The 27,919-nt window shown below is 42.2% G+C and overlaps 2 protein-coding genes across 2 annotated transcripts; both read left to right on the top strand.

Annotated features, from left to right (window-relative positions):
* The first annotated feature begins 3,629 nt into the window (after positions 1 to 3,629).
* Positions 3,630 to 14,007, top strand: pde5aa (phosphodiesterase 5A, cGMP-specific, a). The gene is made up of 19 exons (XM_054605143.1): positions 3,630 to 4,145; positions 5,708 to 5,791; positions 5,918 to 5,998; positions 6,141 to 6,230; positions 6,623 to 6,775; positions 6,877 to 6,944; positions 7,038 to 7,186; positions 7,295 to 7,470; positions 7,570 to 7,620; positions 8,007 to 8,153; positions 8,927 to 9,055; positions 10,641 to 10,735; positions 11,687 to 11,774; positions 12,422 to 12,522; positions 12,626 to 12,703; positions 12,791 to 12,854; positions 12,948 to 13,022; positions 13,567 to 13,650; positions 13,834 to 14,007. Exons 1-19 carry the CDS (start codon positions 3,630 to 3,632, stop codon positions 14,005 to 14,007), a joined length of 2,403 nt encoding a protein of 800 aa, XP_054461118.1.
* Positions 14,008 to 15,169: 1,162 nt separating this feature from the next.
* Positions 15,170 to 20,827, top strand: LOC129096185 (histone PARylation factor 1). Its single transcript, XM_054604878.1, has 8 exons — positions 15,170 to 15,265; positions 17,324 to 17,507; positions 18,015 to 18,201; positions 18,408 to 18,506; positions 18,705 to 18,858; positions 19,197 to 19,284; positions 19,408 to 19,580; positions 20,525 to 20,827. The coding sequence occupies exons 1-8, from the start codon at positions 15,227 to 15,229 to the stop codon at positions 20,657 to 20,659; spliced, it is 1,059 nt and encodes a 352-aa protein (XP_054460853.1). The 5' UTR covers positions 15,170 to 15,226; the 3' UTR covers positions 20,660 to 20,827.
* The last annotated feature ends 7,092 nt before the right edge of the window (positions 20,828 to 27,919 follow it).

The following is a 27,919-nucleotide window of genomic DNA, read 5'->3' as shown; positions in this document are numbered from 1 at the left end:
CTGAAGCCGAGGGAGGGTGACCCGCCGGCGCGCCCGTCCTGAGGGGAAGGGTCCGATCCGTGCTCTCTCTCCCCACCCAGGCTGCGCCCATGCTGCTGGGGCCTAGCGGAGCGGCCTGGAGCAAGGCATCCTGGGGGAGAAAACCAGCCAGCCGGAAGGAGAAGAGAGGCGTGAAGATGGAGACAGTGATTGTAGAGAGGGAGGAGAAAGAGAGAGGGGGGGGGGTTTAATGGAGAAGGAAAAGGGGGTGAGGGGGAAAAGAAGATGCGGGGAGGACAGAAAGGAGGAGAGTGGTGGAGGTGGGTGATGTGAAAGGCTGGTGATGATGTTGGGAAAGAAAAGAGGAGGGCTGTCGTTAGGCTGGTGCTCACGATACACACACACACACACACACACACACACACACACACACACACACACACACACACACACACACACACACACACACACACAGCACGCCAAACGGTGTGACCTTTGTGAGACGTCCGACACACTCATTAGCAAAAACACACGTGTGCAGACGCATAAGGCCTCGTCGACCGAATCCCGCCGCTGTGGAGTGGAGGAAAGACAACAGACAGCTCCAGCAGAGAGAGAGAGAGAGAGAGAGAGAGAACACAAACCCCTCTGTATGCACACACAGAAACCACAAAATAAAGGTAATGGTAATATCTACATTCAGCCAACGTAGCGCCGGCAGTCCTAGTAAATGCTCACAGGGTGTGGTGGTCCTCTCTATGCCTACTTAAAAGACACACACACACACACACACACACACACACACACACACACACACACACACACACACACCTCTCAAATAGATAGTCCTTGACGGAGATCAGAGGAGAACGCGATGTCTTCCCTGTGCTGCAGGAAGGGGGACAGGCCTCAGCACACCTACCAGTGTGCTGCTGCTGCTGCTGCTGCTGCTGCTGCTGCTGCTGTGCTGTGCTATTCCCCCACTGGAGTGTGTGTGCGTCCTCTGCTGCAGACAGCCCCGAACAGGCCTCGATCCGGTTCCGTGTTACTGTCCGGGGGAAGAGGAGAAGGGGAGAGAGAAGAGAGAGAGAGAGAGCAAGGGTGGCGGTGAGAGGAGGAGAGGCAAAGGAGGAGAAAAGAGAGAGAGAGAGAGGGAGAACGAGAAGGATGGAGGATGGAGGGGTCGCTGCCTGCTGATGCTGTGGAACTGATTCCCGTGCAGCATCCACCTTGTCATGGCAGCCTCCTCCTGGAGCGGCCAATCACGACGCGGCTGTCGCCCCGGGGATCCACCCACTGCAGTGGGTGAAGGAGGGAGGAGCGGCCAGCAGAGGGAGCCGTTTGAATGAAATATGCAATGCAATGCTTTCTCCCCAGAGACCAGTGGTACCAGTGAGAGGCTGTCTTCTTCACTAACAGACCTTTATGAATAATAAGCCATCTCCATGTCACAGCACTGTTTGGCATTCCTTCAACAATAAGCACTGCTCTGACTCTTTCTTTCATGTTCCTTATCATGTTGCTCTTAAGAGACGACCAGCAAGACTGCCACTCAAAAATCAAACATCATTCGTAATCTCTTTTTAGAAACTTTACATAACAGTCATTACGGTGTTCTATTCTTTTAACACTGCTCATATTTTGTGTGCATGTTTGGATCACTTTAAAGGGGGCAGTTCACCCCAAGAATAAAAAATACATATTGTTCCTCTAACCTGTAGCACTATTTCTCAACGTGACTGTGTTGGTGTGAGTTGCCTTCTCTCTAATATAATAGGACTCTATGGCTTGTGATGCTCTTTGCCAAAAGAATACATTTGGGAAAAACTAAACAGCAATGTCTCTTTGCAGAAATCATGAACCTGTTACTCAAGATTAATCCACAGTCCGGAACTATGGTTGAAAGAAAACAGTTCCTACATGGAACTTGTCACAATAAGGTCTGTATATCATTGAGAAGGCCAATCTCTACGGCTGATATCTCCAAAACTATAGGCAACTCACACCAAAACAATCTGGATTCATAAATAGCACTACAGGTTAGAGGAAAAATATGTATTTTGAATATTCGGGTGAACTGTCTCTTTTAAAAATATATATTTAAAATGCAGGGAAGGCCTTAAATGTATTTCTAGATCATTGATGCAGAGTGCAATACACATTACACAGCACTTTGCAAAAGACAATTCATTCATAACTCTACCTACACTTTCATATATAACTTATATAGGCTATGTATTTTCTTAAGACACACATAATAACATTGTAGTGAACTAGAAAGACTTTTAAAACCAAAAAATACTTTTTCTTTTTCTTTAAAAGGTCTGATAGGAAATTCTAATTGCTAAATTGCACTTGGCAAACTATTAGGGAATAACTTTTGAGCTGTGATTCATGAAGGAGAAAAGCGCGCGTGGTTTGGCCCGATCCATTGATTCTTTAATGGAGTTTAAATCAGTCTCCTTTAATGAATAAACCTGTGGCACCAGATCAGCTAAGTAGTAAAGGTCATGGGGATTAACTTGACGCAATCGTCACGGGATCTCCCGGAGTCATCCCTGCGCTCTCCTCCTCCTCCTCCTCCTCCTCTCCTCCTCCTCCTCCTCTCTGGCAGGTAGCCTCAGTCCGCCTCACCAGACTGCTTTTTCAGGTGCTTTCTCCTAGATGATTAATCCACACGAGAGATAAACTGAATCTAAACGATCTTTTTTCGCTCTACTTGAGCGAAGGCATGCCCTGCCAAACCTCCGAAACACCGAAGTCCCTGGAGCCCGACGGAGCGACGCCCGGGGCGGCGACATCTCCTCCTGCTGCCGCCGGGGTGGAGAGGTCCCACCGCGGGGAAACGGTGCCCGAGCCGCCGGCGGTGAAGGGAATGGGCTGGTTCTACACCCCGCAGTGGAGCCCTCGCTCCAGGACGCGCGGCAGGACGTTTGGAGACGGACTGAAAGGCGAGCAGGTGGAGGCATGGCTGGACGATCACTCCGACTTCACCAGGGCCTACTTTTTACGCAGAGCTTCCGCGTAAGATATAATACTTTTTTTTTTTTTTTTTTTTTTTTTTTTTTTTTTAAATAACTCTTCCAACTGAGCTTAGCTGCATCTCTTCATATATTTATTTATTTATTTATTCTTCATGATTGCAATAAAACAGTTTTGACACAACTCTGGGCTAAACTGCGTGTTGATGTAAATAAAGCAGAAGTAATTGCTTTAGAAACCGTATTGCAGTAAGACAATGTTTTCAACTTTCCTTTATTTTTTGGTGTTTTTCTAGCCAATCAAGTTCGTTACACATACAAGGAATTTTGCTTGGTGATTGGTGCTTGACAATAAACAAAGTGCGACAGTAAAAAAAACATATTTTAAATATAGAAAATATGAAAATGTACAATAAAATATAAGTATAACCAAACAAAAATCAAACAAACAAATAAAAAGTATGTCCAAAACAACATGTGATTAACGTGTCAAGTGTGGTAGAGTTGACGCTGATCCGTCTTGTCTGTGACTTCAGGGTCAGTGGTCAACAGTCCCCTCTGCCCAGGTTTCCCAGGAGCAGCTTGGACCACGGCGAGCTGCTCCGGGTGGCTCCTCATCGCAGATCTTCCTCTCCACTGCCCAGCTCACACTTGAACATGTCATCCCTGATGGACAGGCTCAAACCCCTGGCCTCCAACCCCGAGTGGGTGGATCGCTTCATTCCAGATTTGCTGGGCGGTCACTCCCCTTGCTCTCACCTCTCTCAACGTTCTTCTCGCTTCTCTTTCTCCCCCTGCCGTCCCCTTTCTCCCGTTTTCTCCCCTGACTTGCCCCATTCCCCTCACCCGCTGGGTCCCGCTGCGGCATGTGGCCACGGGGACTGTTGCCCGTGGTCGACGGAGCTCCTGAGAGGAGGCCTCAGTTGGATGGGCTCCGTCGCAGAGCTCTGCCAGGGGGCTGCCCTGCATGCCGGGGAGCTGCTGACAGCCGAGTGTTGCTCCGTCTCCCTGGTAAAGAAAGACCGTGGTGGAGGGAGCACCTTGGAGGAGGTGGTAGCTCCGACGTCGCCGGGTCACTTGAGCGAGGTCAACCTCTGCAGCCATGCACACCTGGGGCTGGTGAAGGGTACCATGGGATGTGTGCTGGCTACGGGGTTACCAGTGAACCTGAGGGACGCATCAGAGGTAAACCCTTCAAGCTGACAAGTTAGTTGTCATGACTCTGCATTTTGGAGTAAGATCTGCTTAAAAACAGACAAGTTTATAAAAAATGACCAAGTTTGTTCAAGAGCACAGGTATCTTATAATCTTATAATGAGGACTTAATGAGTTACCCATTGCCTGATAACCGTTTTTTAGACGATGACGTGGTTATTTCGTGGAGTGTTGGCGGGGTGTGTGAGGGAATCCCAGATGACGCACCAGCTCTTAATCCTTTTAGAGCAGGGGTGTCAAACTCAAATACACAGTGGGCCGAAATAAAGAAATTGAGTCAAGGGCCAGATGGGTTCAACGTTTATTGAAAACTTATTGAAAGAACCTTAGTGCACATATTGAACCTGGAACTAACAAGGCCTATAGAGTATTGCCTATAAAACAACATTAATTATGAAATAAATGAAATAAAAATTATAAATAATACATAAATAAATAAAAATAAAAGTAATAAAATCAGTTTCATTAATTGCTTATGGCTCTATCTGCAGTTTTTCCAGAGTAATTTCAAGTGAAAACATTTTCTACAGGCAAACAGCCAAAAATAATTTACTTCAAAGAAAAATCAAATGTCCTGTAGTAGCAAGAGAAAAAAAATGCAAAAATGAAACTACATTAAAAACTGAAAATGTCTGTTCTTATGTTGTATTCTTTCATTACAGCCACACTGTCTCCGCACAGAAGACACACAGCTTTGGCCTTTACATCCGCGAACATATACTGTGCCTCCCGCCTGTCTTGAAAACTCCTGTTTTCAAATTCCACCTTTCGTTTAGCCATTTTTTGGGGAGAGGGATAGTTGAAAGTTGACACAAGTGGTATGTAATACAGACTGTGAGGCCCGCGATTGACGTGCCGACACACGGACAGTGCATTGTGGGATTTGTAGTATTTTGGTGGTGCGTGCGATATACCGGCGGGCCAGCTCTAATAGTAAATAGATTTTATCATGCGGGCCAAAGATAATTCATTCACGGGCCGGATGTGGCCCGCGGGCCTTGAGTTTGACACGTGTTTTAGAGGCTCCTTCCACCGACTTAACTCTGATTAGTGAGACTGTGTTGTTCGGTATTACGCTATGCTGTCACTTGCACACACCCACACACATACACACACCCACACTAAGACGGCACAGCTCACTTAAGGGCTTACAGGTGATGCCACCCGCCAGCACTCCTTGTCCTCTCATCAATGTGATTAGCAGCCGGTGCCAACGCATCGCAGAGTTGGCAGGTGGCGTAGGTGTGCGTGGTTAGTTCCTAATAACCCGTAGGTCAGCAAGGTTACTGGGAAACATGGATATTCCTGGCCTGATCTGTCTAAAGACGATAACTAATATTGACCAGGTAGTTTTAGGATGCTGGAGTATGGATAGAGTAAAGTCTGGATAGGTGTTAAAGTCCTTTGCTGCCAAATTACATAAACATCCTAATGCACACAATGATGCCATATCATGTTTTACACGCAAAAATGTGTTGCAATAAAGTCTGTAGTGTTATGTATTTATGTGTGTCCATTGTTCATGTCTTCAGGACCCCAGATTCATGTTAGATGATGGTGAAACGTCACAAATCAGGACAGTTTTGAGTGTTCCCATCAAGAACCACGGTGGAGAGGTAACATTTGTAACAATTTTTTTTTCTTTTGCACATGCCTTAATGCTTCATCAGTGCAATGTATTATAGAGGTTATAACGCAGATTATGTAACAATTGATCATGCCTTCTTTTTGTGTGTGGACAGGTGGTAGGTGTAGTTGTAATGATTAACAAGAGAAATGACGGCGATGGATCAGTTCCTGTTTTTACCGACATGGATGAAAAGGTGAGGCACGAGAGGTTTGGGCCTGTTATTACAGAGCAGCACATGTTAGAGCTGTTGTCTATGTATGTATGTTACTTGCTACATTTTGTTTAGAAGTGACTATCTGTCTTGAGTTAAGTTTGAATTGAATTTTACTGGCCAGGTGCTGTCAAATCATATGGATGTGTTGGGGATGCTCCTGGATAATGTCCAGCTGTATGAAAGCTCAAGACAGGAGGCCAAACGAAGTCAGGTAAGCAGAGAACCATGTGTAATCTAAATCTATCTATTTCTACGTATGTATGTATGTATGTATGTATGTATGTATGTATGTATGTATGTATGTATGTATGTATGTATGTATGTATGTATGTATGTATGTATGTATGTGTGTGTGTATGTATGTATGTATGTATATATGTATGTATGTATGTATGTGTGTGTGTATGTATGTATCTACAATGTAGAAAAAAAGAATACCATTGAATGAGAAGGTATGTATGTATGTATGTATGTATGTATGTATGTATGTATGTATGTATGTATGTATGTATGTATTTTTGTATGTATGTATGTATGTTTGTTTGTATGTATGTTTGTTTATTTGTTTGTATATATTTCTATATAAACACACTGTGTTTGTAGGCCTTGATAGAGATGGCACAGGTATTGTCAAAGGAGCACCATTCCTTTGAAGTTCTGCTGACTAAGATGGCTGCCACCATCATGCCCTTCACGTGCGCTCAGTTCTGCACCATCTTCATCCCCAGCAAGAAAACATCAGTTGCTGAAGATCAGGTGCCATATCCTGTTTGAGTCCTTTTTGTTTGTTTAGATAATCAAGTCCTATCTTCCCTAATGCAAGTTTTCTTCTCTTCCTCTGGTGTTTTTTCCCTCAGGGTTCATTCTCTAGGGTGATCCACATGGAGTGCGAGGAGCTCGGATCAAGCTGCCAGATCTACAGAAGGTTCTGCCTGCTGCATGATTCATTAGGACAGAGAATGTATTGCCTGCTTATCATCGTCAGACATAGTGGAACTTGTTCCGTGTCATTTTTCAGGGAGCGTGACCTAAGCAACATAGACCCAACACATGCCTTCCGAACTCTGGTTTCCATGGAAACACTCAATATGTCGGAGAGTTCTGAGGAATCAACGCAGAGTGTGATCTGCTGCCCTGTCAGAAATGAGAGGTCTGAAAACGTCATTGGTGAGTCTCTTGCAAGAATGGCGAAGGTCATGATGCATTTCAGATGTACAAAGTAATTCACACAACTTTGTTCTTACACTGTCCTCTATCCCCTCCCCCGTAACGTAGCGGTGTGCCAGCTGACGAACAAGAGGAGCAGAGACTCGGACGAGGTGGAAGCCTTTAACAGATATGATGAGCGCCTGCTAGAGGACCTGGCGGTGTACTGCGGCCTGGCCCTGCAGTATGTTCAGGCTGTGCAGATCACCGAGGAGCGGAGGGCCAGTATAGAGGTCACACAGGAGGTGGGTCACCCAGTTAATCCAAATCACAGCTTTAGCTCGCAGCCAAGTGAACCTATCGCAACTTAAAATGATATGCGTGTTCTCTCTTCTTTCCCAAAGGTTCTTGCCTACCACATCACGGCGGCAGAGCAGGAGATCCAAGCCCTGCAGGTGATCCTTAACGTTATTTTGGTAGAAACGAATACTTTCAGTTTGGTCTTGCCTCGCTTGCCCCTCTGCACTTCACCATTGTAATATCATACATGTAAATAATATTGACAAGAAAGAGGACAATTTCACCTATCTTATTACCTTTTCTATACATACAACATTCCTCTAAGCCTCCTTTTTTCACCATCTTTCCTGATTCAATTTCCCTATTTTTAAGTAGTCCTGGAATCAACTGGTCAGTTAACTGAAGGTCAGATTTTGACAACTAATGCTGGATGATTAGTGTATATGATGGCTCACCCATGTTAAACATAAAACATGATTTTACCTGCACAATGTAATAAAAAAAAAAGAGATCTTTTTTATGTTATGTTGTATGTTTTCAGGAGACCACGATTCCTCCTGTTGAATCACTGCAACTCCTAGACTTCCATTTCTCTGATTTTGGTCTGCCTGAAGACCTGACCTCCCAGGCCACCATTCGCATGTTCCTGGACCTCAACTTGGTGCAGGAGTTTAACATTGATTACAAGGTAACTGACCTGCTGATAATTATGCTTCACGGCAGAGAGTAGCGCCACCAGTGTTCCACCACGAATACCGCCTGAATATGGAAAAAGAAATTGATTCAAATGAGTTTATTGAAGGGAATTTGAGATTAAACAATATGAACGTCATGGTTTTATATTCAAGCAGCTCCCAAATGACTTAACTTTAAATACCTCTGCATGGACACACTGAGAGCACCAAATGAGCCTCTATGAAGATGAAAAGCATATTGAGCGAGCATATTTGTTGTCCAAATTTCTGAGGATTTGTGTTTATAACCTTTTCTCTTTTAGAGTTATGTAGTTGTGACATATGCTGAAGGTTGAGGGTTCGATGCTGGCTCATCGGCAGTGCTACTCTCAAAATGTCTCTTGTGAACTTAGTTGATTTTGATGTTTATCATTTACTATCGTTGCTTGCCTTTTACAATATGGTCAAAGATAGCAAATCTATCCCACAATCTTGAGGCCTTAGGTTCATTCCCACCCATGGGAAACACTAGTCTTGGAGTACTATCAATACCACTGAGCTTCCAGTAGTAGTATATAGCATGTCTGTAGAAATTAATACAATTTCCCCTGTAGGTGGCACTAAAAGATTTGAAAAATTGCTGTTGTAGCAGCCTGCAGCTGACAGAAGCTGCGGTGCACAGCTCTCACTTTTTGCAGCTTTTCTTCATAAAAAACGCACATTCCAGTCCTAACTGACCCCCCCTTTGGTTATTGACCACCTCTTGTAAATGTCTATTTCCTCCCAGAGTCTCTGCCAGTGGGTCCTGACTGTGAGACGTGGTTACAGGAACAACGTGCCTTATCACAACTGGAACCACGCGCTGAGCACTGCTCAAAGCATGTTCGCTATGCTCATGGCCACGGACCAACTCCAGGTTAGTGCACGCCTGCATCTACGTGTGGTTTTTTTGGGCAAACATGCACGTACAATTACCCATCACTACCAAAACTCTAATGTAAAAATGAAAATGTAACTTTTTTTTTGCCAAACTAGCATATTTGCTAAATCATTACTTATTATTCATGTCCAATATCAGTATCAATATCAATGTATGAGCAATATAAACACTTTATATTTCCTACCTCATATTTGCAATAATGTATATCCAACCACTTAATCTGATTAAATTGTAGTTTTAGCTTTTGTTGTTTTTTACTATTATTTATAGCTTATTTATTATACCTTTACTGTTTAATTATTTATTGCAATATTTTTTTGTATTGTTTTCTAGTGATGTCTATTTTTGCACTCTCCACTTTGCTGCGGTAATCCTGCAAATGTTCCCACTGTGAGACCAATAAAGGATTATCTTATTTTATCTCATCTAAACGTGTGAAAAAAGGAAAATCTGTGCATCTCTTAATTTTGGTGACTACCGTTTATGTGAAGCCGTCACGTATTGATGTTTGATTCACGTGGCATCTACAGCGCGTCGTCGTCTTTTTTCTTTTTTTTTTTTTTTAAGTACAGCTAAGTTCTTAAGTTTGTGGAGGAGTCATTCAAGGCCTGCAGGGTTTCTCCAGTACAGGGCACTCTTAACTAATCGAAAGAGGATTCATTTTAGACCTCCCCAAAACCTCTTAACTGCTTTCCATGGGGATCGATCACACACCCGCGTAAATCTCTGCTTAAGTGACTTCTGCCACTCACTTATTTCAGTCTCGCTCTCTCTTTCCTTTTCTCTGCCTGCGTCTCGCTATAACATGATTAATTGTGACTGGGAAACTCTAGTTCATCCTCTTTGATGTGTCAGCGTTCTGAACATTGGAAGTTCTAGTGAGTTCCAGTAGTAGTTAAGGAGTTGGAATGCCAATAATTGTAACTGTAGTGTTTGATTTCCAGGTATTCATGCATATTATATTGATTTCTGGCTTTAAACCCATATATTTACGAGTTTGGTCAGCTGTTTGGGCTCTTTTGGTCAATCAATCAGATGTGATCAGGCCACGTTTTGTTTATCTTCAGTACATTTTAATGGTCTTAAGGATCAATATTTCATTTCAACCATACAACTGCATCCATTTGTTTTAAGTTTGAGTTTGAGCCTTTTATAAACATTTTATGCTATTTTTTGTGTTAACTTTGCACTAGCACATGAATAACACATCAACCATCATTTATGCCAAACAACTTGAAATTAACACAATTATATTTTATCCAATCTCCATGTTTTATGTTGTTCCTCTCCAAAATTGTTTAACTCTACAAACTACAGAATATCTGTAAAAACAATTGTTGTCCTTGATTCAGGAGCCTCAAGGTTACATACAAAACAAATGTTCAAAGGCGCCTTCTCTCTTTTACTGGTTCGCTTTCAATGGGAAAACTGCAAACATGTACAAGATGAAACTGGCTTTCATGTAGAGAAGCAGGGAAATAACGTTTCTCACTGTTTCTCTCTCTCCCTCTCTCTCACACACACTCTCTCTCTCCCTCTATGTCTTTCTGCTTTATTTCAGACTATTTTTTCCCGTCTGGAGATCTTAGCACTGATGATAGCAACTCTGAGTCACGATCTCGACCACAGAGGAGTCAGTAACTCTTACATTGAAAGGTAAACACAGTTTTATACTTATTATGCTTTTAATGGTCAGTCACAGCCATCTTATATTCAGCCAATATAATACAAAATAATAATACAGAAAAAAAAAATAACAAAAAATAATAATAAAATAAAAATGAAGATGAAAATAAAAAATTGTCTAACATTTAAGATATTTTTCAAACAAAATATTCTCCCGCAAGTTCTACTGTGGTGCTGTCTTTTGGAAGGTAACACAGTTTTCTGGTTAAATTTAAGGATGAAGTTCTCTCTGATTTCTTTATATTTTGGACGTGTGAGAAGATACATTTTGTGTCAACTTCTCCTGTTGCACAGCGGATACATATTCACTATTTTTCTTTGTAGCCATTCTCTGTTATGGTAACCTGTTTTAATGGCCAGTCGATGGTTACTTATCTAACTTACCTATCTAGTAAGGGTTTGTCATTTATAGGATGATTTATTTGGGTTAAATATTGAGCTAATTGAAATTCTCTATTCAGTAAATGATAGCATTGTAGTTCATTTACTGGTTGGATTTCTGTTTTCCACTGCTTGAAATATCTTAGTGTATCATCTTTGTCTATTTGTTTTACTTGTAGGTGTTGGGAATTATTTTCATAGCATCACTTTGATATATGAATATGATTTCCTAAATTGTTCCCTTTCAGGTATATTTAATTGGGTTCAGATAGCTTCACTGCTCTAAGTATGCTCTGTGTTGGTGGGAATCTGAGTCTGACTCCACCATGGGGCTCCAAATCTGTTTGTTCTTTATCAAATTTTGATTAAGAGGGGTAAATTGGCCCAGTTCTGCTCTGCACCCGTGGTTTGGACGGTTTCTTTGGACTCTTAGTGTGTTTTTTTTAACTGGGGTCAAGTCCCCATGCTGTTGTTTAATAAATGGGCCCCAAACTTCACCTCCATATAAACTTAAGCCAAATCTCTCTCTCTCTCTCACAGGAGCCAACAGCCTTTGGCTCAGCTGTACGGACACTCGTCTCTTGAAAACCACCACTACAACCTGTGCCTCTTCATCCTAAACAACACAGTAAGACCTCATCCATTCATCTTTTCATTCATTTTGACCCCATCTCTTTTTCTCAACCTATGAGTCAGCTGTTTATGCACACAGCTGTTTATGCACACAGCTGTTTATGCACACAGTTTATGCACACTTGTAAACCATAATGCACTACCGTGTTTTTCTCCAGTATTGCACTTAATTGGTCTTTGTATCTGACTATCTATCTGTCGTTGTCAATCTCTTTGACTTGAGTCATTTTTAAATCAAACTTTGCATGACACACACGCACAAAGATTTTTAGATTTGAAGATATACAGATACACTAAGGAGGAATGAAATTAATTGGATGATGAAATTACATATTATTTTCTTTTTGTTATAGATATTTTTTAATTGTTTGTATGGCATTATAGTACTTGGAATATATTCTCGTTGCTAGACAAAATAAAAAAATGATATGCCATTGAAAAGCTGTAATGTTGCCGGATATTCTCCAAGAGAAATGTTGCCAAATCTCCCTCTAAGAGGTCTTTATTCTTTAAAAAAAAAAGAAATCTGAGTCAATGTGTGGACACAGTCTTTTCTTCTCCTAACAGAAGTGTGTGTTCTCTGTACCTGTGGTCACTGAGTCAATGTCTTACTCACCCGCTGTCTCTCTCGTCCTCTCCCAGGGGAGTCAGATTCTCAGCGGTCTCTCTGCAGAAGACCACAAAGCCGTCCTACACATGGTCAAAAGGGCAATCCTCGCAACCGACCTGACCGTCTACATGGAGTATGTAAAAAAACATAAAACCTCAAAGTAGCTGTAGATCAACAATTGCGTACGTCTTCTTTTCATCCCTGATGCCCCTTCTTTTCTTTTTCTTTTTTTTTAGGAGAAGGAAAGAGTTCTTTTCTCTCGCTAAGAAAAGCAGAGTGAGCTGGAAGAGTGAGAAACAAAGAGATTTACTGAGGTGAGAATCACATAAATGATGATAATGATATCTGTGGTGGAACGGGGCACCGAGGCCATTCTGCTGAGATATTTATTCACCACACAGGTCGATGTTGATGACAGCCAGTGACCTCTCTGCCATCACGAAGCCTTGGCCTGAACAAAAAAGAGTAGGGTTTTTTTTATCTGAATACTTTATTACTTTATCTCTGAGTCATTTTGAATTCAGCACAACCCTTGACCTCTCTCTTTCTCCGAAACAGATTGCCAACCTGGTTACCATGGAGTTCTTTGCACAAGGGGACAAAGAGAAAAAGGAGTTCAAAATCAAGCCCATTGTAAGTCACGCTCGCAGGATTTTTTTCTGATTACATATTTATATTGCACCAAGGCTTCTCAAAATGTTGTTGCATAGAAAGCCCAACAAGAAAAATCCAACTACACTCATAAATCTTATATAATTCTTTTTTTTTAATCTGTGGTAAATGTTATAACTATCAACTATTCTGCATGGTAAAATAGGAATCACGTTCATCCCAAAATGTTTATTTTACCTCCCTGATGTAAGCTTTTTTTCATTTAAAATGTCCTTCAGGTTTGTTTTAGTCCCAGTTTAAAGAACAAATAGAACTTGATGTTGATTTGACCAAAGCAAACCCACCCAGCTGGTAGGTGTAGCAGTTGAGAACATTATGAATAGCCACTGTTTGCAATTCAAACACATTGGCTTTTTTTTGTCTTTTTTTCCATCTTAGTTAAAGGTACTTGAGTCACAATCATATTATTAAATAACACTATGTTTGACTGGAGCAACCACAATTCATCTGTCCTCCTATGAAATAGTCCTTTTTCTAACAGCTAGCTCTACTCTCTTCTCACCAGGACATAATGAACAGGGAGAAAAGCACCCGACTGCCATACATGCAAGTCGAGTACATCAATGACATCTGCTATCCGCTCTACAAGGTGCGTTATTCCTGCAGGTGTTGAACGTGTTGTGGATGCATGCGTGTGGTATACATTTGTGTGTTTGTAGGGGAAAAGAAAACCACACCATTGTCCTCAATGCTGCTCCATATTTCTTAACCACTAGTTTTCAGTCTTCCAGCTCTCCCATCATCACACTCTCCCTGTCTCTGTCTCCCTCAGGCTGTAGCGAGACTATTTGACACCTGCTACCCACTGCTGAGTGGCTGTAAGAAGAACAGAGAAAACTGGATGCATTTTGCTGAAACTGCAAAGGGAGAGGACTGTGAAAATAGTAGTTGTGTGACCCTGGAAACATATAAGGACAAGGAGGAAGAGACGCAGGCAGAGGAATAGAGGACTGGATAGAGGATGAAGATAAAATAGGAATTTCACCCACGTGCACCTGTTTACTCTCCATCCTCTCTTGGACACCAAATATCTGCATAGTGCCCACACATCAGTACTCTGACTACTAAATGTGCTGATGGGATCTACCTCAATCTTAACAAATACAAGTAACGCTGCAGTTGTGTCCCAAGCAACTGGCTAAGAGCATATCCTGTAGCAAGGCCCATGTCAAACCTGTCTGCAGTCTCAAGTCTCACATTTATCCGTTTCATTATTTTTAGAGGACTGAAGGACACAAGCAGAGAAAATAATAATTTCCATTCTATAGCTGCATTTGTGTATCAATGCAATTACTTTATACTGTATGCCCCATCTGTAGAGTCTTTTGCCCTATTCATTATCAAAACTATCCGTGACTGCACAGTATAGTTATGATCCCACAATGCCTACATTATGGCATGTGATCCTGAAAGGTGTTTTTCTCACCCTGTAGGACAAATGGTGTTATAAAGTCTTATACATTAGTCTAAATGAGTCACCTTCTGTGTTTTCTGAATTTCTTGGCATTATATGTTTGATGTTTGCTCTGATATAAATTAGTTGTTTTTTAACAAACCATTGAAATGAAAAAGTAAATGTGTGTAAATGTGGCATTTGTGTCAGAAAGCCAAGAACATAATCACATCACCCAAATTACAGTAGCAGTCAAAAGTTTGGACACACCTTCTCATTCAACTACTTTGAAGAATCTAAAATATAAAACATATTCTGGTTTGTTGAGCATTTGTTTGTTTACCACATAATTCCATATGTGTTCCTTCATAGTTTGGATGTCTTCAATATTAATCTACAATGTAGAAAAAATAAAAAAAATAAAGAAAGAAAAACCATTGAATGAGAAGGTGTGTCCAAACTTTTGACTGGTACTGTATGTGAAAGAGCAAATGCTTCAAACCATCAGTTAACACTACTGTAAAGTCAGATATTCAAAATATGTCTATATTCTCAAATGTATGGATGTAAATGATTAAGTATTATTGAGATTAAGCTGAAAACACACCATGTGCGAATCAACCTCCAATGAATAAACTCAGCGACATGTCGGCTGCAGTTCACAAGCCCAGCCTCCAGGGGGCAGTGATGCGCTTTAACGCGGGCGGCGGCGCAGTGGCTGCTGATTCCGACCCGCAGAAGAAGACGCCGGCGGGGAGACAAGAGGAAGAAAATGACAGGGCGCGCAAAAAGAAAACCCAAATCCAGTCAGGTAATATTACCACGTTTTGACCGCCCTTCTGCTGGGCCGCAGAGATGTCCGTCCACAGGCGGAGGTATCACCAGACAACGAGCTGTGCCCGCGTGTTGTTATAATAATGGCGTCTGAGCTGGAGTCCACCGCTGTGGGCAGAAGTGTTGGGCACGCTGCGTGGAGCAGCAGCGGTCAGACATGGACACCGTCACCACCAGCCCCTCCGAGGGCTCGTTCTCGCTCCTGTACCGCTCCTCTGCCGGTGTTGTGTCGAATGCTGTTACCTCGTCGATATGTGTTTCCCCTCTACCTGAAAACCTATGCCAAAAAGCCAACCCTCACCTGTAACCCTAGTCACCGCTGGGGGGCGCTGTCATTATAACAGGAGGGGGCACTATTCGACCGGGGGACAGATTTCTACATAACACCTGTTAAGAAAAAAAAACATAGAGCACTGACCATTTATAAGGACAGTGAGACCACAATGCAATGCAGTTTTCATTTATTTCATACAACAAAACAATTCTTCCTTTCCTTTATTATTATTATTATTGTTATTATTATTATTATTATTATTATTATTATTATTATTATTATTATTATTATTATTATTATATGCTGCACGGTGGTGTAGTGGTTAGCACTGTCGCCTCACAGCCTTGCAGCAAGAGGGGCCGGGGTTCAATTCCCGGGCTGGACAACCTTCTGTGTGGAGTTTGCATGTTCTCCCCGTGTCAGCGTGGGTTCTCTCCAGGTTCTCCGGCTTCCTCCCACAGTCCAAAGACATGCAGCTTAGGTGCATTGAAGACTCTAGATTGCCCGTAGGTGTGGATGTGAGTGTGAATGGTTGTCTGTCTCTATATGTCAGCCCTGCGACAGACTGGCGACCTGTCCAGGGTGTATCCTGCCTTCACCCATTGACAGCTGAGATAGGCTCCAGCACCCCTGCGACCCTTAACTGGATAAACAGGTTACGGAAAATGGATGGATGGATTATTATATTCGTTATGATGGTCAGGATTTGTTTTAGAAATGTAGAGTTGTGTTGTTTCACATTGCCCGTCCTTTTGGAGGCTGTAGTTTGTGATTCTGCTGTACTGACAGTTGTTAAGATTAAAAGTCTGCTTTTTTAAAATATAAAATTCATAATTTCGAACCACAATCATAAACATCCCTTTGTAACATTACTCACCATCAAAATAACAGAGGAAAAATGTATATGTATACTGGTTTGTAGTGACCCCTTTAATAGCAACCCTTGCATGTACCTGCACTTAAATGCATTACAAACACACCCACACATTTAAACTGAACACAAAATGTATAACCTGTGGGTCTGCTGGTTAACCAAATTGAGTTAAGCTAATACCCTAATCTGGTTAAACTGGAACAAGATTTGTGGTGGCTGGAGTCCGTCTATTAAAAGAAAGGTCCATTTTAATCCATATAATGAGTCTTTACCTTCCACGCTCATGTTGTTTGTTGGTTTTGGAACCAACAGAGGCAATAAGCAGTAGTTGTATATTTTGTTACCACACAGATCGTTGGCTGGTAGCCCTGCATGTCTTTGTATAATGTAGTGCAGTTCTGAAGGTGCACCAATGTTTGAGATGTGTTTTTAATCTGAGCACGTATGCCTTCCCAGCTGCCTTATAGTAGTTTCTAGTCTGGTAGTCGGTGTCATCCCCTGTCTTTGGGTGAAATTAGCGTTTTAAATTGTTTTGCTTTTGTTGAGCCAATTAAATTCACTTATAAGCTTGTCTAACATTTAAAGTTGGAATCGGTTCAATGTTCATTCAACCATTCGTTAAACTGCTATAATTGGGAGATGTTTGGAGTAAAAATAACACCCAGGTATCTGATTCCTCCATGAACCAAACGAAAAAATGTATTTCATTCTGTTGGCTTAATTCATGTTATCACCATTGCAAAATGGTTCTCCAATACTAAGTTTACCCTTTGAAGGACCTACAAGCAGAACCCAATACAATTCAGTTTATTGCAGGGCTGTTTACCTTATAAACTGGCGATTTAGTGTATAACATATTGTTTTTTTCCTACAATGCATTTCTTCAGGAGTCAGGTACTGGCAATGGGGAGTTGAAGAAAGCCCGTACTGATGAACCCAAAGCCGCGCCATCGTCAGACGTGCGTTCAAAGCAACGAGATGAGATGATGCAACTGTACAAGCTTCAAATGCCAGAAGACCTGTACCTCTTCTGGGACTTCTGCAAGGAGCTTTGTCCCGACAGCCCCCGTGGTATGCTCGTTACACAAACGCTGTATTTTATTACACGAATACTGGTTGGACAGAAGGTGCGTTCATTTTCCTGCCTGTAGCCATGGAGAAAAACAGGATGGAGCCATACTCAATGCCAATGGGAAGTCTGGATGAATGGGCTGTTCAACGAGACCACTTGTAAACAGTCAGACAGTCCACATGCATTAAATAGAAACATCCTTGCCCCATATGATGGATTTCCTGTTTAAATATTTAACAGGCTGCTCTGTATTTTGTAAGACCATAACAAGGTTAATTGAAGCTACTGGAAGAAATTGGTTCCTTTTGAAAATGTCTTTTAGCTTTCTTAGGTTTTGCATATTGTATTCTGTTTTTCATAAAAGTTTAGAATAGAAAAGTGTTTATTTATACACACACGATATATCAATATAAGTATAATAAACCATCAGGAAAAGCAAGCATTTGACTGTTTTTCAGTTTATCACTGTGTCAATGTATTCTTTTCATACATCTTAATCTCTGTAGGCGCTCTGAAAGACACGCTGGGTTTGCAGCTGGTTGGTCCATTTGACATCCTTGCAGGAGCCCACAAAAACTCCAACAATCCTCACCCCAACTTCCACCTCCACTGGCGGTATTTATACGACCCGCCGGAGTTCCAGACCATCATTCTGGGGAGCGGAGACAGTCAACATCACATCGGCTACTACAGGTACACGAGACGTCTGTGCCGGGACACTGTGCTTGCTTATGACAACACTGTAGCTTCCACTACTGAGCCGATGATTTGGTCTTCTGGCATAACTGTTAGCAGGGAGCGTACGCTAGTTATTGAAGGGTTGACGATACGAAAATTGTATCTGCATGTGCATCATTTATTCTGATTTACTGAATTCTGTTGATCCCCAAATCCACCAGAGACGCTCCAGACTCCCTCCCTGCGTTCGTTGGGGGAAATGAAGCCAAGAAAGGCTGCACTATCACGCAGATGGGAGACAACGTGTTCGCTGCTGTCCTGTGAGTACTGACAGAATATTGACCATGCGGAGACATTTTCTATATTTCAGCTGCATGTTTTAAGAGAGAAAGTTAGAATTTCAAAATGAGAACTCTGCCTTATTATGTCTGCATTTGTCCTTAGTCGATTCTTTTTCACACTGTCTTTCTCTCTTCTCTCATACGCGTCATCTGGCCAACATTTCCCTCCGCCATCAGCCTGTATCTGTTGAAGAGGAGGAAAGAGAGGGGCAGCAAGAAAGCAGGGGGCGAGCCCTTGGACAGCTTGGAGGCACAGCTGAGGGACCGGGCGGAGACTCTGGGCTTGTCCCTAGAGCAGAAGACCAAAGGCATGAAGCAGCGGGACAAGAAGGTGACTCACACAATTGAGCAAAACATATTTGTCTATTGTTTGAAGAACTCACTCATAACTTCTACCTCACGTGTTGCTTTGTCCCTAGAATTGAACATTTAAATCGCAGCAGCATATCAAGGCAATACTATGTAGAGTTATGTTTGCTACAAGTTAAACCCCTAGCATTAGGAACGGTCTTTATTGGTTTAAAAGATCACCCTTGATACAATCACAGTGGATAAACTTACTATTATTTCACAGCATGTGGGGAAAACATTTTAAAGTGGTTGTGTGAGCGTTGTGGAGTGTTGTGCTCGTAGTTGACACTAGCAGGAAATCTCTTGTCTCACCATCAGGTGGTCACCAAGACGTTCCACGGTGGCGGCATCGTTGTACCTGTAGACAAGAACGATGTTGGATACAGAGAACTACCAGAAACAGATGGTGAGCTTGTGTGTAATGTGTGTGTATATACAGTAATAAACCCATTTTAAAGACTTAAAAAGTGTGTTTCATTTCAGGTGAGTGATTACTTGATATTTATTTTTCTCCCTCTTTTATATCCAGCTGGCCTCAAGAAGATCCTGAAGGCGATCGCTGAGGCCCGGAACGACGAGGAGCGCGTCAAAGCCTTCGGACCTCTGCAGGAGATGGTCACGTTTGTCCAGTTTGCCAACGACGAGTGTGACTACGGCATGGGATATGAACTAGGATTGGACCTCTTCTGCTACGGATCCCACGTGAGTCTCATAAAGTGGTGCTTAAAGCCCTTTTAGACACTCCCACTCAGAACTTTGACTCAAATATAGCCACAGTCTTTTTGCTTCCTGACCATTGTCTTGAATATACTATATATTTAACCGAATATTCAGACAACTTGGATATGGTTTCTTTCCTGTATGCAACCATGGGTTTCTGTGAATGAATCTCATCTCGGGTTGTTTTTTTTAGCATTTTCAATTCCGCACAGTGCTTCCCTTTCTTGTGACATTGTTTAACGTGCAGGAGTAAAGGTGAAACCCTCGTCACAAAGCATTGCCTAATAGCTTTGTTTATGGGCCGGTACCCCTTGAATGGGTCACATGATATATTTTTAAAGCGAGGGTTGGTAATGTTCTTCAAAAATATATTTTTTTCTTTTTATTGAAATTCTCATTATGTCCTGACAGCAATCAATTAATCATTCTCTAACAAAAAAAACAAGAACAAATCCAATATCTGAGGCTATGACCCTCCTAAGTCCGTCCAGATGTTTCATGCTAGCTTGACAGATGTGAGTACTAACAATAGCCATGTTCGATGTTTAGGTTCTTTATCATAATGTTGTGGGAGAGACCTGAAGGGACGGACTGACAGTGTAGCGACTTTTCTGCTAGATATAGCGTTTTTTTAGGGGGGGGGCTAGTGTTGCTAGCCACTTTATTGGGAAAAGAGTTGGAACCCTGGGCTGTTTTTTTATGTAGCATAGAGTTAACATTACCAACCCTAGCTTGATAAGAAGTATAACAGACAGAAAGGCGCATTTCTGCCACACATATTTGTTTATAATTCTTTCGGATTTAAAAGCCAAAAGGTTGGGGAACCGCTCCCTTAAGCCGTGTAAAGGCCTGAATGCTGCAACCACTAAGACTGTAGTTAAAAGAAATGCATTATCAATCCTTTTTTGTTTCCTGTCTCTCCCCAGTATTTCCACAAGGTTATCAGGCAGCTTCTGCCCATGGCCTACAGCCTCCTGAAACGGAATCTATTTGGGGAGATTCTGGAGGCCCACCTCTCCAGCCGCAGCAACGACAACCTGGACCAGCTCTCCGCACATTAGAGTGAAAAAAAGACTCCGAAGTACACTCCAGCTCGAGCTCTGATAAGCTTTTCCCCACCACGTGTCCTTGTCTGACTGTTGTTTGTTATTGTTCATGTTTCCTGGTGGTTTTGGTGCTGCTGTCATTGATCGGAACCCGTTCAATGATAATCTTGTTTGTAAAAGGTTGATGTCTAATAAAGTATTTTTATATATTTACCCGTCTGATTTTTGTTTTCTGGGTTTATTACTTTACATTTTAAATATGTACTTTTCGTTTTTAGATTTACATCATCAAGGGAGAATTATTTTCATTATATCAGCCCACTGCCATGATGGGTAATCTCATGAATCATGCCTTGTAGGAGAGAATTGTGTTTCGAGTGTGATACCATGCAGTGGAAGCAGAGGGCAGCACTGCATATAAACAATACCAAAGTATCATCACATGCTTGAATCACATATCCAGCAAATGACAAGCAAAACCCTGTGTTATGATAAAGTCTTTGCATCTAATATTACTTTTCAGTGAGTTTAACTATTTAAATATAGATCTGTCCTGACCAAATTTCCTTGATTAGTGGAAAGACTTAAGACTGAAATGAGAAGATTAGTCCAAAGTGATTGCGTTTTGTTTGTTTTTCTCTGATTCTGACACATGATCCTTAAGTCATTTAACAACAGTTCATTTGTTTTTTGATGCTCAATGATACAGAAGGAGCAGACCTATTACAGCGAATGTCCAAACAAAGAAGGGGCCCCAGAGTAGTCATTGCTGATGGGCCAATCCTCTGAAATGACCTTATATCTACCAATATCTTCAGCCATAGCAGCCTTATCATTACTCCATTGTGTTTCTAGGTTATAGTGGCCGCTAAATCTTTAAAAAGAAAGTGTGCCAAAGCTTCTTCCTGTTGCAAATTAGCAGTCATGAATACAGATTTACCTAAGTAAGGGGTCTTAGACAGTCTCTTTAATACAGACGCTTATTAAAAAAAAATGAAAGCTTCAAACAGATAACATTTGCTGCACCTCCAGTCGACTCATATCTATGTTTTAATATTTTATTCTGCCATTAAGGTAAATAAGAGAGATAAGATATTTAACTTGGAACAAAAGATTCTGCTGTCAACCTGAAGCTTTTTTTTGTTGTCTGTTTAACATGATTTCTTACACCTCCTCCCCCCCTCCAGCCCTGCCTTTTTTTTTTTTTTTTTTCATCAAATGTCTTCCAGACACATTGTTATTGATTTTGCCCTGTCGACCCCTATTAAATGTGTAGCTCATTGAGGACGCACAGGCCGAGTCGGGGGGGGGTAACAATAGTATCTTTTATTATGTAAGCCCAACCAGATATGCCTGATCCTTCAATGAACTCCATATTTGTGTAAGCAGTCACACAGATTGTATTCCATCACGGAGCACACAGTTAACCTGCTGCTGCAGAAGCACCGTCGGGTGTGTGTGTGTGTGTGTGTGTGTGTGTGTGTGTGTGTGTGCGTGTGCGTGTGTGTGGGGCAATAAACAGGAGCGCACTGCTGCTTGACGGTGCGTTCAAGTACCGTTTGTAAGAAATGGTCCAGTCACTGTGATGGGTCTTTTTTAAATTTTTATTATTATTATTATTATTATTATTATTATTATTATTATTATTATTATTATTATTATTATTATTATAGGGATAAAGTGGAGCGGAGCTACTATTCTCAGTGGTAGTAAAATATAAAATAATGTGCTGTGGAAGGAAACCCCCTGTATGAAGTGGTTTGGGTTCTATTTAAGAAACAACACCACTATATGCAGATACAAAAAAAAGTGAAATAAACAGGAAAAGCTACAACTCAAATGCGTCACATACGATCAATAAATCATAACAAACCCCCTTTCACTATTGCTGCAGGTTGTATTCTCCTACAGATCCTCCTAATCAAAGGCGCGTTTGCCTAAAATCTCCGACTGCCCCTGAAGGCAGCACTGATCCTGCGGAGTTTCGGGGAAGCGCATTTGAGGCGCGCTCGCGTCACCAAACAAACACACACACACACACACACACACACACGCGCGCACACGCACGCGCCCAGGCTACAGCAACACACCACCAGGAGCATCCCCGTGAACGGAGAGGGAGCAGGAACAACATCCAGCACCGTGTTCATCACATTTCACAACAGGACTTGGTGTGACGCCGCAGAATGATCCCGGGCCAGGCCGAGCCGTGTGGATTGTGAGGCCCCGCAGGAGATCCACCTTGCACCGGGTGAAGGACCCCTCTCTGACCGCCGCGTCCCCTGCAGCCGCCGCCGCAGCAGCAGCACCGAGACAGGATGGCAAGTAGCCCCGAAGGGAGTCTCTCCAGGGGCGACGGCAGCTCCGACCGAGACTTGAAAATGGCCTCTTCGAGCAACACGTCCCCGGAGGGAGGACCTCCACAGCCGCTGCACCAGAGCCGCATACGGCAGGTGGGTTGTCCGTCTGTCCGCAGCCCGCTCCCCTGCTGGTGCTGATGCTGATGCTGTAGGGTGCGTTCAGGGGCTCAGAGCGGCTCAAAGGCGTTGCCGTGCCTTTTTTTTTTTTTTTTTTTTTTTTTTTTTTTTTTTTTTTTTTTTTTTTTTTTTTTTTTAAAGCACATCGGCGCTGGGTGATCTGACAGATTTTTATCAGATGTTGCATGGAAAATAGCAATCTCACTCATATGAGCAGGCAGAGTGGAGTCCATCTGTTTTGATAAGAGACTTAGAGTCATTGGAGTGTGTTAATACCAGAATAGGCCAGACTTGCACTGTCACTATACCAGGCTGCAGTGTGGAGTGTTTACAACTTCACAGGCCTGTATACCTATTGGAGGCTCACTGTTTACATGGACCATGTTATGCTTCACTGATCAGAGGACGAGCAGCCTTCACAATACATTCAATTCAATTCTATTCAGTTTATTTTGTATAGCCCAGAATCACAAATTACAAATGTGCCTCAGAGGGCTTTACAATCTGTACACATGAGACATCCTCTGTCCCTGAACCTTCACATTCACAGGAAAAACTCCCCTAAAAACCCCTTTAACAGGGAGAAAATGGGAAGAAACCTCTGGGAGAACGACAGAGGAGGGATCCTTCTCCCAGGATGGACAGAATGCAATAGATGTCATGTGTACAGAATGAACAGCATAACAGAGATATATGACATATTGCAAGCAGTTTATCTATAGTTCTGAGTACTGGGCTGCATCATAGCAGGCAGACATGTGTAGTTTAATAGCCATGTGTCTAATACACACAAGCTCGCACACACATTGTATATAATGTCTGCATGTCTGCGGTTCTCTTTCAGCATAATGCATTTTCTTGGTAGAGTGTGTGTGTGTGTGTGTGTGTGTGTGTGTGTGTGTGTGTGTGTGTGTGTGTGTGTGTGTGTGTGTGTGTGTGTGTGTGTGTGTGTGTGTGTCCACTGTATGCTCTCTCAGGCCACTCTTGGGCTTGGCTCATTTAGTCTTTCTGTCCTTGTGTGGAGTGGATATTACTAATGCAGCTTGTTCCTTCTCTCCTATCCTCCCTCCTTTTTTTATAAGAACTATCTCATTGATATCTAAGAGTCTGTTATTATAACTGTATACCATAAGAAAGAATATGAATGTTAAGTGTTGTCCATCTAAAGATCTGATCGTGTAATGCGAGTCTGTTCACTGAGAGTGAGTCAGGAGATGGATGATAGATGGTTGTTTCCTGTCTCAGTGCACTCTCTCAGGCTAATGTGATTTCAGTAATGGACTGTAGTGCTACATATACACACTCTAGCCCATGCACACATTAGACACACACTTGAGTGTTCTACGTCCAGGGTGGGGCCTTCGAGCTCACACACTCGGATGCAATCGGCAGTTTTATGTGTTTTTTTTTCTGCGTTGAGTAAAGCGGCGCTTCTCAAACAGGTGTCGATATTGTCCTTGTGTTTGGTTTGTTCTTCATATACAAAGAAAGAAGGGTAGCAGATTAGACATAGATCTCTGAACTATAACTTGTGTTCAACACATGTCTGTTTATATTGATGAGCTTCTCCTTTATTTCCATTTTTTGGAGGCTAAACTAGTAAAAGAAGTCACACTTTAAGCTAATCTTTGCACACAGCTCTTACCTTAACTGAGATCTGCATCAACATGTATGCAGATACTGAAGTACATACCAGTATATCACATCGGCTGAACTTTGATATGCACTTCTCCTCAGCTGGGATCTTGTCTTCAGCAGCTTTATGACATGGGAGCACACTTGCACTTTTGCTTGAAGGCATCCTATTTACCCCTAAATTAAAGCTTTCCATTTTTATCCTCTCATCCTCCATGAAAACTTATTTTGGCAGCTAAAAGGGGATGTGTACCGGTAACTGTTAAATGGCCCTCCATATCACAAAAAACTGCAGTATTTTCACTATACTGTCAAGAGATTCATCTTGTATATATACATTTCACAGATGTCCCAAATATAAGACACACGGAGTAATTGTGTTTCTTTTGATCCACCATACAGACAAGAAGAAGTTTGTGGATAGTTGAGGTTTCAAGTTTGATAAGGTAGCCCATTTTCTAAGGCACCTGGATGGTGGAGGGGAATACTAATTTACCACTGCAGAGATCCATGTTTGATCCCCTGCAGCAGTGCCTACAACTTGGCTCCATTGGTCGATCACAAGTGGCAGTGGGGATGAATGGTCATATCCATGTTTGTGTTTTTTATTTCCTTTTGTCTACACACCAGGCGGCAACCTCCTGGTCTGAAAAGTGAAGCCAGTGCAGAAGTCCCTTAAACTTTAACATTCTTTCTACTGGCCATCAGGGTGAGACTCCTCTGATTGCGAAAAGAAGTCTGATTGTATGGAAGTCTATGAGAAAATGACCCTCCTTCTAACTTGATTTTTTACCTCAGTAAACATTGTTAACATGAGTTTATGGTCTTAATCGCTAGTTTCAATTCAGGTTAGGTATCGGATAGTTTAGCTTTTATTTGTTGATCACAATAGAAAGAGTCAAAAGAAATGTCTTTCCAGAAACAATAACCTGGTTTCTTAGGATAACCTGCAAAGACCTTGCTATAGATAGTTTTTTACGTTTTCCTACCTGTGACAGACCTTTACTATGAAAACTCTTCACAACAATATGTTACCCTGAGTAAACAGGACAGCGTTTCTGGGAAGACACGATGTTGTTGAGTTTTTCAAAGAGCATTTTCAATGCTTTGCAAACCACAAACTGAATTCTATTCAACTCCATTGTAGAGTTTATTGTTGGTACAGATGTATCACCACTGAATATATCACAATCTTTGCAGATAACTATATGTACGGCTTGATGCCAATGTTTTTTTGTGGCTTGGAAGAAGTGATTCTGTAAGCTGATGGAGGCTCTGGGATAGAGAAAAAACTTGAACTGATAGGTAAGGGAAACCTCAAATGCAATACACCCTGATAAAACTTAATGTTGAAATAGTGCTCAACACAGCAACAACAGATCTACCAGGCTTGTGAGGCAAAAAGAGAATATGACAAGCAGACCCAAAGTGATGCCAGGCTCTTACTCGCAGGTCTAAAAATACCGCACGTCTCTGTTGTGATTGTCCCGGAGAAAAATGTCTTCTTCCGAGCCAAGTGTCTGTGTGCTCACTGAACCCCTGTCACTGGGTGTTTACACTCCGCTCCGGGCTGGTGCTGAGCGACTGCTTCCCCGCAGTGTCCTTTCTCCTCCATCTGAACAATAAAGACATTGCGTCATATTTTTCCAACCCCTCTGCCTGTGCCAGTCCACTTTTCCTGTGGTTGAAGAGCGGGTACTTAAGAGAGCTCAGTTTGCAGAGGTCAATTCAGGACTGGATTTAATGTCCACTGTAGTCTGATATTGGTAATTGAAATCTTTCAACTTCCCGGCTTCAGTTCAAGACATGCTGACCACCTTTTTAGAAGCTCTGAGAGATAAGCTTGAATCTCCAAACACAAATGACTTAAATATCTTAATATGAATAGTTTCTTATATCTAGACATGACTTGTATTTAGCAGTAGACATTCTTTCCCAGCTTTGCGTGCCCTTCTCTTTTCATCATCATCATCATCATCATCATCATCATCATCATCATCATCATCCCTCTCTCTCTTCATTTAGTAGCTTTTCCTAAACTACATTCCTTCCCAATTTCTTTTTCCGCTCGCCATGCATCTTTTCCTCCTCCAGAGCCTCCTTTCCTCTCACTGGCTTAAACTCGGGGTTTGACTTTTCACCTACTTGTCTCCTCTTCATTTCTTGGCCGTCACTCCTATTTATCTCCCATTTCCCTCCAAAATCCCCCCCCCGGCCACGTGGTCCCTACACTTAGATCCCGATGTGCCAGGAGGTCAGATTTCACTGCAGCGTGGACGTTTTCATCTCTCCCTTTTGTGCTCCTTTTGTCTCTCCTGCCTCTGTCTGCATTTCTGTCCATCTGTCTTTGTCCGCTGGGAGTGGTATGATGGGATTCTGCAGGAAGGGAGTCCTAATGGGGCCATGGCCTTCATTACATTACCTCTGAACAGCCCACACACACACACACTTACACACTCTCACTAACACACACACACACTCATAACCGTAGCTGTCTTCCAATGCATGATGTCCAATAGGAGTGTTTTGACCAATTGGGGTTTCCTTGGGTGCAGTTATTCATGGTGTACACATGTGCAAACACCCAAACACAACCACACATGCATCATTACATAGCTGTGTTTACTAGAGCTGTTAGAGCACTCGTCTGGTTAGAAGCGCTTACACAAATAGACCTGTGAGTGACCCCAAGTCAACCACTCCAGTACCTCCACTTGCGGTTACCAAATGCCATTAAGAATTAATCATTGTTTCCATTGACTTTCCTGCTTGGTACTGCATCGTTGTGTACAACAACATTGCCACGTCATGTCTACGTCATGCCGAAATGACCCAAAAAGTAGTTTTGACAAAACAGCCCCATCTGAGAATTTGGTGGTATGTATGGGATGTTCGGTGCTGTAATGGTTTGTCTCACCAAGAGTGCTAAACCCCAAATATATACAAGTTTTGAATGACTTAAATAATTAGTCTATAGTCAAAACTGTTGTTTTTGTACTGAACTGCCTAATTGAATAATAATAAAAATGGCCCCTGGCTGAGCCCCGCCGGCCGGTGCTACTCCATCAAGCTGTCAGAGCTGGAGCCCACACTGTCACTAACTGAAGTCCCTGCATAAATATTATATAATTGTTTTGAAAGAAGAAGAAAATGATTCAGAGAG

This window comes from Anoplopoma fimbria, chromosome 9, assembly GCF_027596085.1.
Source record: "Anoplopoma fimbria isolate UVic2021 breed Golden Eagle Sablefish chromosome 9, Afim_UVic_2022, whole genome shotgun sequence".
NCBI classification, from domain to species: Eukaryota; Metazoa; Chordata; class Actinopteri; order Perciformes; family Anoplopomatidae; genus Anoplopoma; species Anoplopoma fimbria.
This window is presented reverse-complemented; position numbering and strand designations above follow the sequence as displayed.